Here is a 15,609-nt window from a genome sequence, read left to right on the forward strand (position 1 = left end):
TTTCGTCTCTTTTTGTACCTGTATGACACGTTGAATCATGGTGGCCACGTTAGCCAGCATGACTGTTAATCTATGAGCTCTTTCGGTGGGTTGTAATTCCGGTCTATAGTGAGTGCTAGCCCGATATCTGGCAGCTAGGTACAAAGTGTAAGTCGGAGCTAATTTGAATTGTGGAGCTGATGGCTCTACATCGGTAATAACCGCGTGAAGAAATGCTTCTTCAGTTTCCTCGAGGAATTCCAATACCGCTGGTAAAATCGGATCTGTACCCCTCGGTTGTCTATCGTATTGAGATAGTCTGAAAATATCGATTCGTAAATTCACTCGGTATTCGAATGATTACGATACTGTAATCGACGATATTAAGGAACTCCATCGCGACATCCAACCACGGACTCAAAAAAATTCTGTCGCTGATAATGAGATTAATAATACTCGTGCAGGTTATAGATATTACCAGGACATGATCCATACGTTGAGCATTCAATTAAATTTACAACATCGGCAATTATGCCCGGGTGTAAAATTTTACGTGAAAGTTAGCAATTACCATTAAATGTCTGCAATCATAGCCAGTGCAACAATTATGTATGAATAAACAAATACCGACGAACAATAACTCCACACTAATGAAATATTAAAAGCAATCTTGAATGGGGGGTAAAAGGTCGAATATATGTATGTAACAATACCTGTTTCCATCTCGACTGCTAGTTAAGCTTGCTGTCTCGACATTACCGTCAAGATCAAAGGTGGTTTCATAATTGTGCGTGGCTTCTGGAGTGTGTGCATTTTGCGTGGGACTTCTCGGGGTTGCAGCTGCGGATTTTGTGGGACTGGGTGGATTAGACCCACCCCCACCACCGCCATTCGGGGTTCCTGACCCCGATCTGTATTTTTCGGAATTCACCTCTTGACTGGTCGTGTCGGGCGAACGTCTATACACGTAGATGGGGGATGCAGAGCAACGTGCACAGGGACACAAGCAAATAAAATAATGATAATAAAAGTAACCGTAAAACGATGATACAAACGTCGAGCGAAAATTATAATTTTATAGAAGCTAAACGGCGAATAAAAATATTCCGCGATTCAACTTGGGCTCTGGAAAAACAAAATCAACAAACTGCGCGTTCGAAGGAACGTTCGATCTTCAATCCCCGAAACGACTGCCCTAATCGTGGGAAAACCCGCACCCTCGTTCCGCGCTACTATGTCTCGGGCCCACCTGGCATTATATAGTTTCCTAACAACCTGCAGTCCGCACCTGCAGGACATTCGTCGTGAATATCGACCACCTGACGATTCCGTATTATACACTGTCGTCTTACATACGATGCGACCATGTGAAACATTTTTCGAAAGCCCATTATTTGCGAAAAAGTTGTACAAAAATAATTTAAAAAGCAACGATCAGTCACAGCATTCGATACAACATTTATCTATGATATGCGGTACGTGAAATAAAGAAGAGAATCCTAAATGCCTGACGAATCTAACAGGAGAAGTTTAAAACCGGAGAAAAAGGGCTTACCTGTCGTACGAGTAATCCAGTTGTCTGTTGGAGTCGTGTCTTTGCCGTATCCGATCTTCTGGTACAGGATCAATAAACCTGAAGGTGTGCATTCTACCGAATTTGATTATCGCCCCGTTCTATAAAAGACGATAAATAATAACCAACGTATTCCAGTAACAATGAAATCAATAATCGGAGCCGTTAACCACGTAATTAGAGAACCAACTACACCGTGCTCTCGAGGTGAAGCGGGTAAACTAGAATAGACGGAATTTAAGTACACCGGTACAGGTCCTCCGACTAAATATTCATCTGCATAACCCCGTCAAGCGCGCCCCGAGCAACTGTTTTTTGCTTTAACGAGCTATTGTCTTTGTTTCAAGTGAAATTAGTTCAGCTTCATAATTTTCCAAGTGCAATATACACGACACTGCCTATGTTACATATATACATCACCAAAAATTAGCTTACACCCATAATTTTCTACCAACTGAATTAGAGAATAAGTAAATTTAATTAAACGATCATCACCTGTAGTATGGTGGTTTGATATATCCTCTGGTTATTGACGTAGGTGTGGGCGTCCCTCGAGCACGGTGTGAGCGTGACAATGTTTTCCGTGAATGCGATAACGCAATGCCTCGGCATCACAGTCGGTCCAGCAAGGGTCAAGGTCTGTGCTTGAACAGCCTGAGGTCCGACTGGTCTTTCCGAACCGACTTCCGTTACATTCGGCTGAAGACGATGGCGCACACCACCTCCACTCGATATTTCCGTTCCATCCGGATTCAATTCCAAAAGGAACGGCAAACGTTCGTCTTCGTATCGGTGGTCCAGATCGCTCCATTTACCCGCTGGTTTCTTCTTGCGTTTTCTGGGAACGTAATCGGCCGGCCTACGTCTAACGTGGAACATAATTGATCCTGAAATCAGAAAGACAGTTTTTGTTTTGATAAAATATCTATACACTTTTTTAATATTCTTTCGCATCTCTCTATCTTAGATGCATTTCCCTTGAAAAGATATTCAATTCCAAAACGTTTCCACGGTCCGTTCTTCCGATATAGGTATAATGTACCTTTTGTTCCGAGGCACCGTTTCAGTCTGCAAATCAACGGGCGAATGAATGACGCGGGGACAACCGAGCCGCCCCTGCGTCAGACCGTGACGGTAAGGAGTTGTACATACTACAAGTACTATAAAAGACGGATAGATATACCATATATTTTCTTGTACGATGTAACTAGTAGCTGCTTTATATGTATGAAGCATTATATATATATATATATAGTAATTTTATAAAGTAGTCACAGCCGGGCAACCGTACCAACGATTTCTTTTCACATTTTATCGAGTCTTTTGTACATCCAAAGCTTATACATTATTATACTCTTTCCGGTCTATAAGTCAAAGACGACGGGACTAACAGGAAACTAATAACGCAGTAGAGGAATCAACGAAAGAGTCACCGCAATCATATCGTATATTCAAAACGATTAATTCGGGCACAAATAAGTAAAAGAATCAGGAGGAAAAAAACGAAAAACGGTGCAGAGCTGAAGTTCATGCTTAGCAAAAAAGATCAGATAATCTGATTCGGGGTAGAAAAGTACGAGCCTTTCGTGTGCCGTGTCGTTAACGAACGCGATGTATTTTCAAGCGTACGATAAACTCCTGTCTAGGTAAAGTCCTGGACTGGTCGATTCGATTTTTCATACGGATATACGCACGTTAGCTGTAAGGTACGAATGTACACCTGGTATACACTCGTACTGGTTGAACGAGACCTCTTATTGGGATAAAGAGAAAGAATGGAGAAAACAAACGAAAAGAAAAAAGGAAAAAGGAAAATTGAATCGCCTACTGCAAGTACCGCTCAATCATTTAGGCAAAAAAAAAAAAAAAAGTATCGGTGATTACCACCTACAGAGTCGTTAATACGTACCAATGTATACATATATACGTATATATACACGTGTGTATAAATTAGGAATAAACTATCGAAGTGTACGGCTATCACTTACAACAATTTTCCGATGGTTGAACAAATATAATAAAGAAAGGGAGGGCATTAATCCATCCGACGGGATACTGAAGAAATGAAAGAAAGGAAAAAATAATAAGAAATGAATAAAAAAACAAGAAGAAGTTATCCCGAAGAAAAAGAACAAGTGATACGCTCTTATAAACAGATTAAAGACATCGATCACGTGTCCTTTCCTCCTCGCTGTAATGACACATCCGAGAATTGAACTGTATAAATTTATCGGAGTGTAAAAGTAAGCAGGAACGGTTTGGATTACTTTATGAATTTATTTATCATCTTCTTCCGGGAATTAGGAAAATTTCTATGGCATCTTTTTACTCCACCCGTACAGAATCGTGACTCTCATACGATACGAGGTATTTTATTACATGAAGTTTCTTCTTTTCACGATTCGTTTCATCGACGTTCATCCACTGCATTTTATGGCCAAAAACGAAAGAAAATTTTTCGGAATTTCGATGCTTATATCGATATAGATAACAGATAACACCGTACCGCAACAAGTGAGCTTCGGCTTCCAGCCCATTTCATAGATGATTTATACAAATATTTATATCGAATGTATATAACTAATGTTAATGGGAGCTTGAACTTTTCACTCGATGCGAATATATCCAGGGTTACTTGAAGAGTTCGTTAGATTCTTCAGCGTCTGAAAGTATCTTTTCAGTTTTCCTACAGAAAATGGATTTTTGTATAAGTGTGATATAAAATGTGGAATACCGCACGGCAGCTTAAAACTGTACATACTGAACACTAACGAAAGAAGACAAGTCAAGACGACGACCGGCGGACTTGAAGACTAAAAATAAAGTCATGGGAAGAGCAAGGAGAGATTTCTGTTTACAAGCATGCACATGTACACGGGTACGTGTATAGAGTCGTGCTATACGCGAGTCATGTGTGTGTGTGTGGAAGAAACTGATCATGTTAACTTTCTATACGTGTGCGGTACTAGTAAAATATCAGTCGCAGTACAAGCTCGTTTGATATTACTAATGCCCACGCCAGATGAGATTTCATTTATGAAATAATAGGAAGGAGGCGAAGAATTTCATTTATTTTATTTATTTATTTTTTTTTATTTCAATTCTTTCATCCCAGTGAATCAACAGAGAATTAGATATACTTTCGTATATATATATATTTTTTTTTCTACAACGTGTAGAGTTGTAACGAATCGTTGATAATCGGGAACGCAATTTATGTTCGTTAGCAGCGTGTCAAAACGGAACTGGGCGTCGCGACGCCGATTATAATCATCTCTTTTTATACCTATACGTATACGTAAGCACATAAAAGAACGCTGCGATCATTAGCCAAGGGTGAAGTTATTGAAAGAAAAAATGAAGATGCCCATCTGATTGGCTCGTGTAAAAATATATAAAAACTTGGTCGATCGGAGAGTCATGTGACACATGTTCGAAAACATTTCGTGATCGAAAATTATAGCGTGCAAATTTTCATTCTTTTTTCACTGTCTTTCTTCCATTATTTTTTTTTTTTTTTTTTTTTTGAATTTCATTTTTATAACAAACCGCAAATCGCGCGTGGTGCGATAATGAAGTGTAGTGTAAAGGATAACGATCATTAATCTTGCGAACAATCGAACCAGAGCTGGAAAAGTGGAATGAAATTTATGAAAACTAGGTTACCCTCAGCTGCAACATCATCGCTTTGAAAATAGTTGCCGCACATACGACTAATAATATAATATGCATAAAAAAAAAGAAAAAAAAACCGACACGGCATGCACGTGGAAGCTAATCAACAGTCTCGCGGCAAACATATTCATGTGCATACGTACCTATGCATCTATTTATATACTTTGATATAGTTTAATTTGAGTTTCACATGTGTATACCACGATCAGTTATACCCCGTGCAAGAACAAATCGTTTGCAACCCGCAGGGAGTTTACCGGTTCTGTAGCAAATAAGGTCATGATATGCATGAACATTTCTGTACGTATAACGTGAAAATAAATAGAATTGAAAAATGCCAAGAGTTAAAGTCGCATGCAATTACGTATCGTACGTACTACGTACGTTTTCGTTTCCAGTGAGCTATACATACATGCGATAGAAACGAAAACAAACACGGACGTAGATTGAAAACCAGAAAGGTCGATGGCGGGGGGTGGTGTTCAATTTTCGGCTAGAGATTGAATAATTCAGTCTCGATCGTCGCCGCAATCTGTGATTTTTTTTTTTTTTTCTTATCAGCTTTGATTTTGCACAAACTATTCGGCGCATGATTGAAAATTTACCAGCGATTGACGATGACCCTCAACGCGGCCGTGTCGGTTCGACCTTTTGTGTCGGACACCCTTTGATCAGTGAACCGCAACTAACTACTAACGTTAGTAGGTGGAGTTCACGGCAGCGAATTATACCTGTGAGAAATTTTGGCGTACTATGACGTTGTTATTTCATTGGATAGCTGCTGCTACACTATTTTACAGCGTTTGTACATTACATGTAATTCGATTGATGCGTCGTTGTAGCCGGATACCATATAGGTATGCGAATCTAGTTAAATCCCGCCAAAATGTTCGATGAGTTGCTGTGAAAAAATACGAAAGGCTCGCAGTTTGGGATTTGACTGGACGGAACTGAAGACCTCAAAAATCTATTATACAAGATTATCGTTTTCTCGCTATGCATTTTAATTTTTTTTCTAGACACACGTATCCACGTACATCACGTTATTGTTGCATAATAATACAATTGATATTATTATGCCTAGAAGACATGTTATAATGGGGAGAGGATCGAGATGCATTGTGTAGAATTTCATGGGATTATGAACAACAATACCGTCAGAAGTCACGCCATCTTGAAATTACACAGTTTTTATGAATAAGAATATAGTGATTTCTGAATTATCCGAATACGCAGTACAAGGATACGAGCGATATTCGATGCCTGCTTATTGCCGGGAAATTTTTTAATTTGGTACCGTGATTAATATGTGGCGTTTGTTTTTCATTTTTTCTCTACTTGGGTTCAAAAATTTAGATGAATAAAAATTCCAATTATCGTGAGATACGAACACGCTCACCTACCCTTGTATCAGGTTCACACAAACTAGAGAAAAAATTTGCAAATGTACAAGCCCGAAATAAAATGCAAATTTAATCAGTGCTTTGTACGCCGCTGTAATTGCAGAGCCTTGCAGCGTGACCTTTGAACAGTTTTTGCTTGGAATTTTTTCATTTCTTTTTCTTATAGAAAAAAAAAAAATAGTACATAGGAATAATGAAATTTCCAATACGTGCTTTACTGTCTTTTGCGCATACATACCCACGTGGTTTTATATGTTTCATCCTTAATGCGCAAACTTAAATGCATCACGTAATTAGAAATGCCAATTAATTAACAAGAAAATCATAAAACTTTCAAACGTGTATTGAGGCGCCACTAGATATTGGAACAATACACGGGTGCTCTAGTTTTTTTTTTGCGGTTTCATTGACATTTAACGAATCCAATATCACCGGACACCGTGGTGCGTCGGTCGTTTTTTTTTTTATCCTCTCTTTTTTTTTGATTATTTATTTTATATCCATCACATATTCCATTATACCGACTCTTAATAGTATCGAATAATTCATATTGAATCAGATTTGTGATTGCGTTCGTCGTATGAGATTTGCGGGATCGTAAGTCCGTAATTTGGTAAGCAATTCCCGGGTTCAATTTCAATCGAGGTGTACATACCGTATCAAATCTTGTCCTAGATTTTCGAAACAGCATCTAGTCGCCGGAGAATGATCTTCGTGTTCTATATAGTTTAAAATTAAATGAGCGTCGTATTACTTCTTTCAAAAAAGGATGACTTATGTTTCTTCGATTTCATTGTCACACAGGCAGTAAACCAGAAGAGCTTAGCCGCTGCTCTGGCGGTAGTAAGTCAATTGTATCTAAAATGCAATTACTTAATCGTAGGCAATTAAAATAAAATTGAATAAAGAAACGATGGCGATGGAGTACGTATATAATAGTAGCTATATAGAGCTGTTCGGTTAGAGGAGCGTTTATACCTATACAATACAATTCCCTTTAACTTGCGAGACCCGTCCTTCAGGAGGTCAGCGCCTTTGAAGTCATTGCACTTTGTGTGTAAGGTATATAGTACGTAAAGGAAGACTTTGACGGTACTGCAGAATTGCAAGAAGGGACGATACACAATATACTATATATATATATGTATAACACAGCGTGGTATCTTTTGCTCACGATTATTCTTTTTCAAGCTCCTTCTACTCACTGTGCAATATAAACTTCATCTCATATAGTTCCAATAGCTCTATAGAGTATCGGGAATTGCATAGTTCGCGACTTGAATTATCACAATACTGCAGTGCAGAAAATTCACGTTTCATGCCCTACGAATATAGTAGGTGAAAATGTGAAAAATTAAGAAAGAAAAGGAAAGGAAAAGAAAAATTTATTCAAAGTACGTGCGGAACGAATGTGTAGGAGTATAACTTGGAGAAAAACTTTTCACAAATATCGGTCAAACTGTATAACACGCGTGGGGCTACCAACGATTCATCTTGAATAGCTAATAAGAATTCGACTCGCGATACTCGCTTACACTCCCATATATACATATAAGTTTTATGTTACAAACGGTTTACTTAAAATATAACGATATGGTACATCACCTATATCTCGCCTCAACAAGTCGGCTTAATTTATACACATTTTCACGATTCATGCATCATGTACTTTTACAGTGCTTCGTATATTCTTCAAAGCAGATATCATGCGGATCTTTTTGAATTTCAAAGATATTTTCTGTTAATATTTAAAAATGGCGTGCAGATGGAATAGTTATGTTCCAGACATAAATCTCCACCCCTGTTATTTTTAAGCTCGATCAAAAACGATTCTGATTTCCCTATGAAGTGAAGGAAAATATATTCGAGTATAAGTTACTTTCGTGAGCCGGGAGATTATGAGAGGAGCAAGATTAGTGCTGGGATGTACATACATATAGCTATATACACACGTGCACATACCGGAATGCAATGTTGCCGGATTTCTTGGCGTACAAACGTTGCCTTTATCCATGTGGTATACGTATAGCAGGTATGTATATAAGTTCGAATTTCGAACCCATGGAGTAGGTGAAAAAAAGAGGAAGAGGAATGAAAATTAGACTAATTCGAGGCTCCAATTGTTAACAATTATCCCACACGCGTGCTCGATCCACTAAAATGGCCCCCGAAGACTCCTGCTGCAGGCGGTGCGGGCGCCTAATTTCGTGTACAAGAACGTTGCGCTCTAATTTCACGTTAATGAAATAAACTATATGTGTAACGTGAGTCAAAAAATCGTTGTAATCAGTTCAAAGATCGAGCCTAGGTGCGGCGTGGAATCTCGGTTACAAAAAGAGCGCGAGTTGGACAAAAAAAAAATGAATTTATTAAATATAATACGCGTTAAATGGTACCTGAAGATACGAACGACGTGTTTATCATTGAAAATGTGAGCCGTCGAGCTTGTTATATTTTGCGTATAATGAAATCCTCGTTAAGAATACGAAGGATGGTTGGATTCTCTAGAGGAGCGGTAATTAGGTTCTCATTTAACAATCCAATAAATTCTTAAGACTCGCCACCTCATTGTTCAATGTCTAAAAATTAGAAGCTTTAGCGAACGACGAAAAATAATTGGAAAAAAAAAAAAAGAAACAGGGAAAAGAAAAAAAAAGAAAAACTTGTGCATTACACAGGCTGTACCGTGAGTATAATTAATCTAGGGGTGTATTGTACGAGGCGGAATAGGTTCGTAATTCTGACTTGTAACAAAGCTCGGAGTCCCTCAAAGAGTCTATTGTTCTAGGAACCCTCTTTACTTCTTTCAAAATTACAACAACGCTACTTATCAAGACTGCAAGTTGGACGATACCGGACAGACTGTGCAATACAATATGCATAATGTTCGCAACAATTTAACGATATTCATCGACCGATAATTCGGTGGCGATCGAATAAAAAATCATCAATTTCTTCATCCCTATAAACGCAGTATGGGCTATAAACTTTGCAGGGAGCGATTGTCCGTTTTGTCATTAAACAAAAGGTGAAGTGGCGGTGTGAAATGAGATCGGGGAAATTGACGGACAGCTGAAGATTTTCTCATTTCATTTATGTCGCGGGGCAGATAAAATTTCAACCGACAGACTAGATGGTAGATATATCCAATATAATTGAATTCGAATATATATAGGTAGGTAGGCAGGGTTTATGTTCACACAAACTTACCGAGCATAATTTCCACTTTACCATTTCTTCGAGGTTTAAAGGACCACAGACCGATCATTTTATACTCGAATTTAATTATTATTAATTTATACCGTATAAATATTTATCACCGTATTAGATTATACGAATTAGATCTAGTATAGCTACGAATACGCTTCGTTGATTGTGAAAGTGTGAAATTAATTCAACGATGTACACGCGTACACGTTTAGCCATGCCTATAATGTATATATATGTATAACTAATAATTAGTCACTGCTGACAGATATGAGCGATGATTACGTCAATACATTAAGAAAAAAAAAACATCACGCGAAATAATTTAATATTAATAAATCACATTTCAATTACAAACACGCGAAATGAGTAATGTTTGAAAGTTCAACCGATTGCGATCCGAAATCACGTTAGGATAAAAGCAAATAAAGATTCGCACAGTACGCCCATTATGAGCGACTCATTCATCACTTGATCGAGTGCCACTCATAGTTTGTTAAATCAGAAGGGGGTAAAAAAGCTCTCACTTCGGCATGCATACATCCCAACGATATCGACTCCTGCTTTGTACTCATATTTTTCTTTATCGAATATCGCTCACGCGCCTAAGTTTTTGTTTATAATTGAAAATATTTGCGGGATTCTTCGAAAAGTTCACTCGAAAAACTGTGGATGACATAAAACAATTATTTCGAGGGGTTGATTAATTTATTGCGAAATTATTACTAAGCTTGTCACATGTTAATACAAAACGCAGGTACACATTATAAGCGTTTGAGGGCCGCGCGCCACTGCGACTGTAGCCACCGTGGCTACGTTCTTGGATAAAACATGTAGAAACCACCCCTGTAAGGTGTACGGCACATGTGAAGCTTAACCGCGCACGCGCGTCGATCAGGCATTGTTCCTTCTGTTGGTAAGGTGGTAAATTGAGCTTACGCGTATGTGCATTCGCGTATCTACAGAGGTAGTTGCTCCGTGGTTTTGTACCGATTTTTATCGCGATTTCGTAGCGATCGATCGACTCGATCGCGTTCGACCGGGTGTACGATCGCTGTTAATTGGCGACGGTGATTCCCGGTCTATCGAATTGTTGCGGGGAAAACTATTTCACTGTTTACGACGATATAGCGTAGCTATTTAGCGGCGAAAATGTCGAATGCGTTTGTTGGCCTGGGTATAAGGGTTGGCGTGATACGGAGGTAGCGGCTATTATAATCGATGATAACGACCGGTTATACGCATATATACATATACCCCAGTTGTACCGCAGGACACTTCGGATATGCTGCAGAAATGCGACAATGCATTTGTTAAATTAGATAGCCCATTAAAAGTTCGTTCATCGTGCCTCATACAAGGTTTCGAATGGCTATACACGCATATACATATACCGTTCGCGATATAATGAACGTACAGACAGATATGATACCGTAAAATATTACGACGTACTTACAACGCGACGCCGGTTATGATCGATACATGTGATTGAAAACTCCGTCGATTTGTTTCTATAGATCGTCAGACAGCTAGGATTTTCGATTACGATACAGGGGTGGTCTACATATTCTCTGAGGCGTAAATCTCATACAAATTTCATCCGTGTACGCGACACACCCACGCTCTTATCTGATGAAATTTGGATTGAAAAGTCAAAATGACGCGGGGCAGTCACCGCGGTGTCGTGGAAAATTGACAGTTAAAGTATTACGATTATCGTATTATACAAACGTATATCTGACGGTCGTAGCGGTAGCGATCGCACGATACGCCGCGCACGATTTTGTATTAAAATTCAAAATGTACATTTCGCAGATTCCCGAATTTCACCTAGAGACATATACGTGTAGGCAAGCTTGACGTTTCGATAATTTTCGTAAAAGGGTCTGGTTGCATAATTAAATAGTCGTATCCGTTTGGTAATTCAGACAATGGTGCATACTTTATAGCGCCAGAAACCGCGGAACTGTTACGTTCTTCATAAAGTGAGAAACGTTATACATATTCTAATCTCAGCCGATCTCGATGAAAAATTAATTTCAGGAAAAAGAAAACGAACCCCCACGAAATGTTGCGCAAATTCATACTTCGGCCTTATTCTGCAAATTCAATGAAAAAAAGCATTAGCGAGTTCAAAAAAAGAAGTAACGTTTTTACACCGAACATATGCATACCGCAGCTGTCCGCATTTAAGAAATATACAACTATGAACATGATAACGATTTTTTTTTTTTTTTTTTTTTTTGCGTGATTTATATACCGATTTCCCGGTCGCTGAAGCTACTGCAGCGGACATTGCGAAGCTAGATATTACGGCGTAAGAAGTAAATCATCCGACATTTCATGCCTGTATCACAGCACCTATGTATGGATAGGTATTTACGTACACCAAAGATCTTCTGAAGTGTAATTAATTTCACTACGCAATGTTTGACAAGCAATTTTCATGCGCCTGACGTATCTTTTGAACTTTTCCAATCATATCTACATGGATGTGTACGTGTACGATATTCGTAACAATCTAGTGTATCTATAGTTGAAAAAATATACGTTCCGCATAAGCGGATGACTCGTATCAGAAGAACTTTGTCATTTGAACCAGGACATGCGGATGTGACGCGGCGTAGCCGTATACGAGATCCGTTATCCTAAAGGTAAAATCGGACGGGTTATTTGGAAAAAAAAAAAAATGAAAAATAAAAGAAAAAAATCTGATCATATTCTGAATTGAATTTCCGATTTTTCTTCGTTTATTTTTCATTTTTTTTTTTTTTCAACTCGATTTCATCTTCAGTTAATTGGTCCGGCTCGACAATTTATGAGAAAATCAGAGTCTCTGGATATATTTTTCCGTGCATCTTTTTTGTCAAGAGCACTCACGTTGGGATCGAAACTTTCGACAAATTGATAATTTTTGGGTAAAAAATTCGAAATTCAATCACTTTTTTCAAATAGATTATTACTGAATTTTGTACGTATTTCTTATACGACGTACCAGCAAACGATCCGATTTTTAAAATTTTACATCTCCGAGTCGCGAAGACCTCAGACATCGAGAGATCGATTTATGGCGTGAATTGTACGTTTGTGCGCTGATAACAATGGAGCTTAACGCCCTTTCATTATGGTATACCGTCAATGGGAATTTGTACGATGCATAGAGTAGCAGGTATTATATAGAGAGCTTTTTCAATATATTTCACTCTAGTGCATAGGAAATCGGCGAAGCGCGGGGTTTACCTCACTGTATTTTATTACTATTCAACTACGTATAGAATAAAGAAAAAAAAAAAAAAAAATGTAAGAAAACGAGGGTGAAAAGGACAAAAAAATAGTAATAAAGGAAGAGAGGATGATGGAAAAAGAGACGAAATCAACAAGTTGAGTCGATAAAACCGTCTCGAACTGAAACGTCGCAGATTGTGACTCGGCGTGTTTCATTCGGTACATATTTTGCAGATATACGATGTGCGAAAAAATATCCATACATAGATTTGCAACGTACGATACTGGGATAATATGTTGAAAGTGACCACACCGTGCGCAGAGTTGACGCTAGTCGGGCGTACGGAGTGGCCAGTTTTCACGTATTCTCCCTTTACACGTGAATATAGTATGAGGAGAACAAACTTTTCATCCAAAAAAAAAAAAAAAAAAGTCGCGGGTTTGATTTTATTTGATAAAATTTTGATGGTCAGATAAAATAAAGTTTGTACAATAGATATAACTAGAATATGGGTATAAGTATAAGTAAAATCTAAGATTCCATTAACCGATTTCTTTGGTGAAGTTAAATTAAGTTCGGACAAGTTTTCATCAAGTTCTTTATACGGAAGGTACAAATCCAATTAACTTTTCATTACTTTTGAATTTTTTTACTCTTTGCTCTCCGTACGAACGGAGTAATCGTGTATAAAACGTCGATTCGACAAAACTTCGCAATCTCATTCCCGGAACCCTACGCGAATAAACGCGCCAAGAGTTCAAATTTTTCATCCAAAATCGAATTCCGTCCTCGAATCTTCGAATCTCCCGAGAATTTTTCGAGTGCGTACTGCGACAATAAAAGTGAAGCAAAGTCAACCGCACGCAACGCGTTATCCCTGAGTCGAGGAAACACCTCCCGAACAATCGACTATCGCAGATCGCAAGATCAAAGCGAACGATCAAAGCCCCTGAGCACTGCATATTTAACGAATGCAATATATCATTATACAAAACACATAACAGCTGGGTCGTCGTGATTACTCTGCATATTGAGGTCAGTTAGGTCACTACCGTATGTGTTGCAAGGGCAGTTTATACGTGACGATTGGCGTGTTATTGTACCTGTAGGTACGTGCTAGATTCGTACGAAATCGATATCTTAATGCCGAGCTACGACGACCACAATATATACCTCTACGTATATCTCTTTTGACGCCGTATTAAATATACACATCCATTTCACCGCGTAAAATGCCACGTATAAGCCACATAGGGTAGATAGCTGCAGACCAAGCGGTGCGCGTCCATTGCGTAAAAATGATCAAGGACAAAAGTAACAAGTACGACGAAACTTGACATTTTTTCGAGATTTACCGTTATCGTATCGTTACGCCTCCACGTCATCGGTCTTCGGGATCGAAGGAGCAAAAGAAATACGAACAAAGAGATCAACGATCTCTAATTTAACGATCGATCAATTCATCTTTTTTTCTCATGGTAAAACAGATTATCTTGTCGAAGAACCATGGTTCACATCCTATTGTATTCCATCTACCTTATCTTGCGCGCAGTTCTGGTTCCGGTTTCATTTCAACGATGCACTACTTACAGCGGTGCATTTTGCGTCTACTGTCCAGCTCCGGTGTATGTGCCCTGGTTATAATACATGGTGTGCAATAAGTTCGTTATTTTTAGAATTTAGGACGTCGCATGCGGAGTCGATCGTTCGCCACTGGATACATATACATGTAGGCAGAGGGGAGGGTAGAGACGCAGGCAATGTATACGTACGTACGTACGTACGTACACTCGCTGTATGCAAACTTTGTCGCAAAGTTGCACCCTCCTGGTCTTTTTGTTACCCGTACAACAGACCCTGAGATTCGATATCTGCAGAGCCTACGTAAACCGGCGATATAGTCACGATGGACATGGGCGCATGGTTATATACGTACCTACGTACGTACGTACGTAGGGCGCATATATAGTTAGCTAAAATCCCCACCGGGATCTTCCAACCCCCTCTCGAGGGTCTGACCCGCAAGTAGGTCGTCCGCAAATTTGCATCTTATCGTAATAATGCAAGGTACATTTGCCCGCGAAATCTTCCCTCGAGATTTCGAGTGGCGTCGCTAATTGTCGTTTCTAGAGGAAAGAAAGCAAAACGAAACGGAGAAATAAAAATAATAAGAAGCCAGCTGTCCAGCCTACGGCTATGGAACGGCTAGAAAAATACCGACTTTGTTATAATACGAGGTAGCAAAAATGACAATTTCCAATTCGACACTCCGCACGTGCGGATGATATTCTTGTTTCCTAAGGGTGTGCGCCATGTTGCGAGGAGGTTTTCTCCCACGGGTAAAACTATACACTCACGGTTTAACGGAGATCTGAAATTTTTGCCACGTTATCCCGTCTGCTTGTCTACCTGCGTCTGAATGTCTGGAACAATTTGTTCGGGTATTGATCAAACCGTCGCTCCGAACCTACGTAGGCGGACATGGTTAACTCGTCTGCACAAGTAAATAAACTCGGCCGTGAAAGTGAAATGCCGAAATACAGTAG

General features: G+C 39.1%; 1 protein-coding gene across 12 annotated transcripts in view; it reads right to left on the reverse strand.

Annotated features, from left to right (window-relative positions):
- Positions 1–15,609, reverse strand: part of LOC105689112 (afadin) — a 73,247-nt gene that overhangs the window by 11,579 nt on the left and 46,059 nt on the right. For 9 of the 12 annotated variants that reach the window (XR_007276901.1, XM_012405888.3, XM_048649895.1 and 6 more), the window contains 4 exons: positions 2,048–2,439; positions 1,535–1,653; positions 693–938; positions 19–298 (listed from right to left, as the gene is read on the reverse strand). Coding sequence is in view for 11 of the 12 variants with exons in the window: in XM_012405888.3 (XP_012261311.2) it covers positions 19–298; positions 693–938; positions 1,535–1,653; positions 2,048–2,439 (1,037 nt within the window). In the remaining variant the exon portion in view is untranslated. Of the gene's footprint in view, positions 1–18; positions 299–692; positions 939–1,534; positions 1,654–2,047; positions 2,440–4,058; positions 4,302–9,840; positions 9,914–15,609 lie in introns of those variants that run through there. The other 3 variants (XM_048649892.1, XM_048649893.1, XM_048649891.1) reach the window with 3 other exon arrangements.

Source organism: Athalia rosae, chromosome 2, assembly GCF_917208135.1.
Source record: "Athalia rosae chromosome 2, iyAthRosa1.1, whole genome shotgun sequence".
Taxonomy (NCBI): Eukaryota; Metazoa; Arthropoda; class Insecta; order Hymenoptera; family Athaliidae; genus Athalia; species Athalia rosae.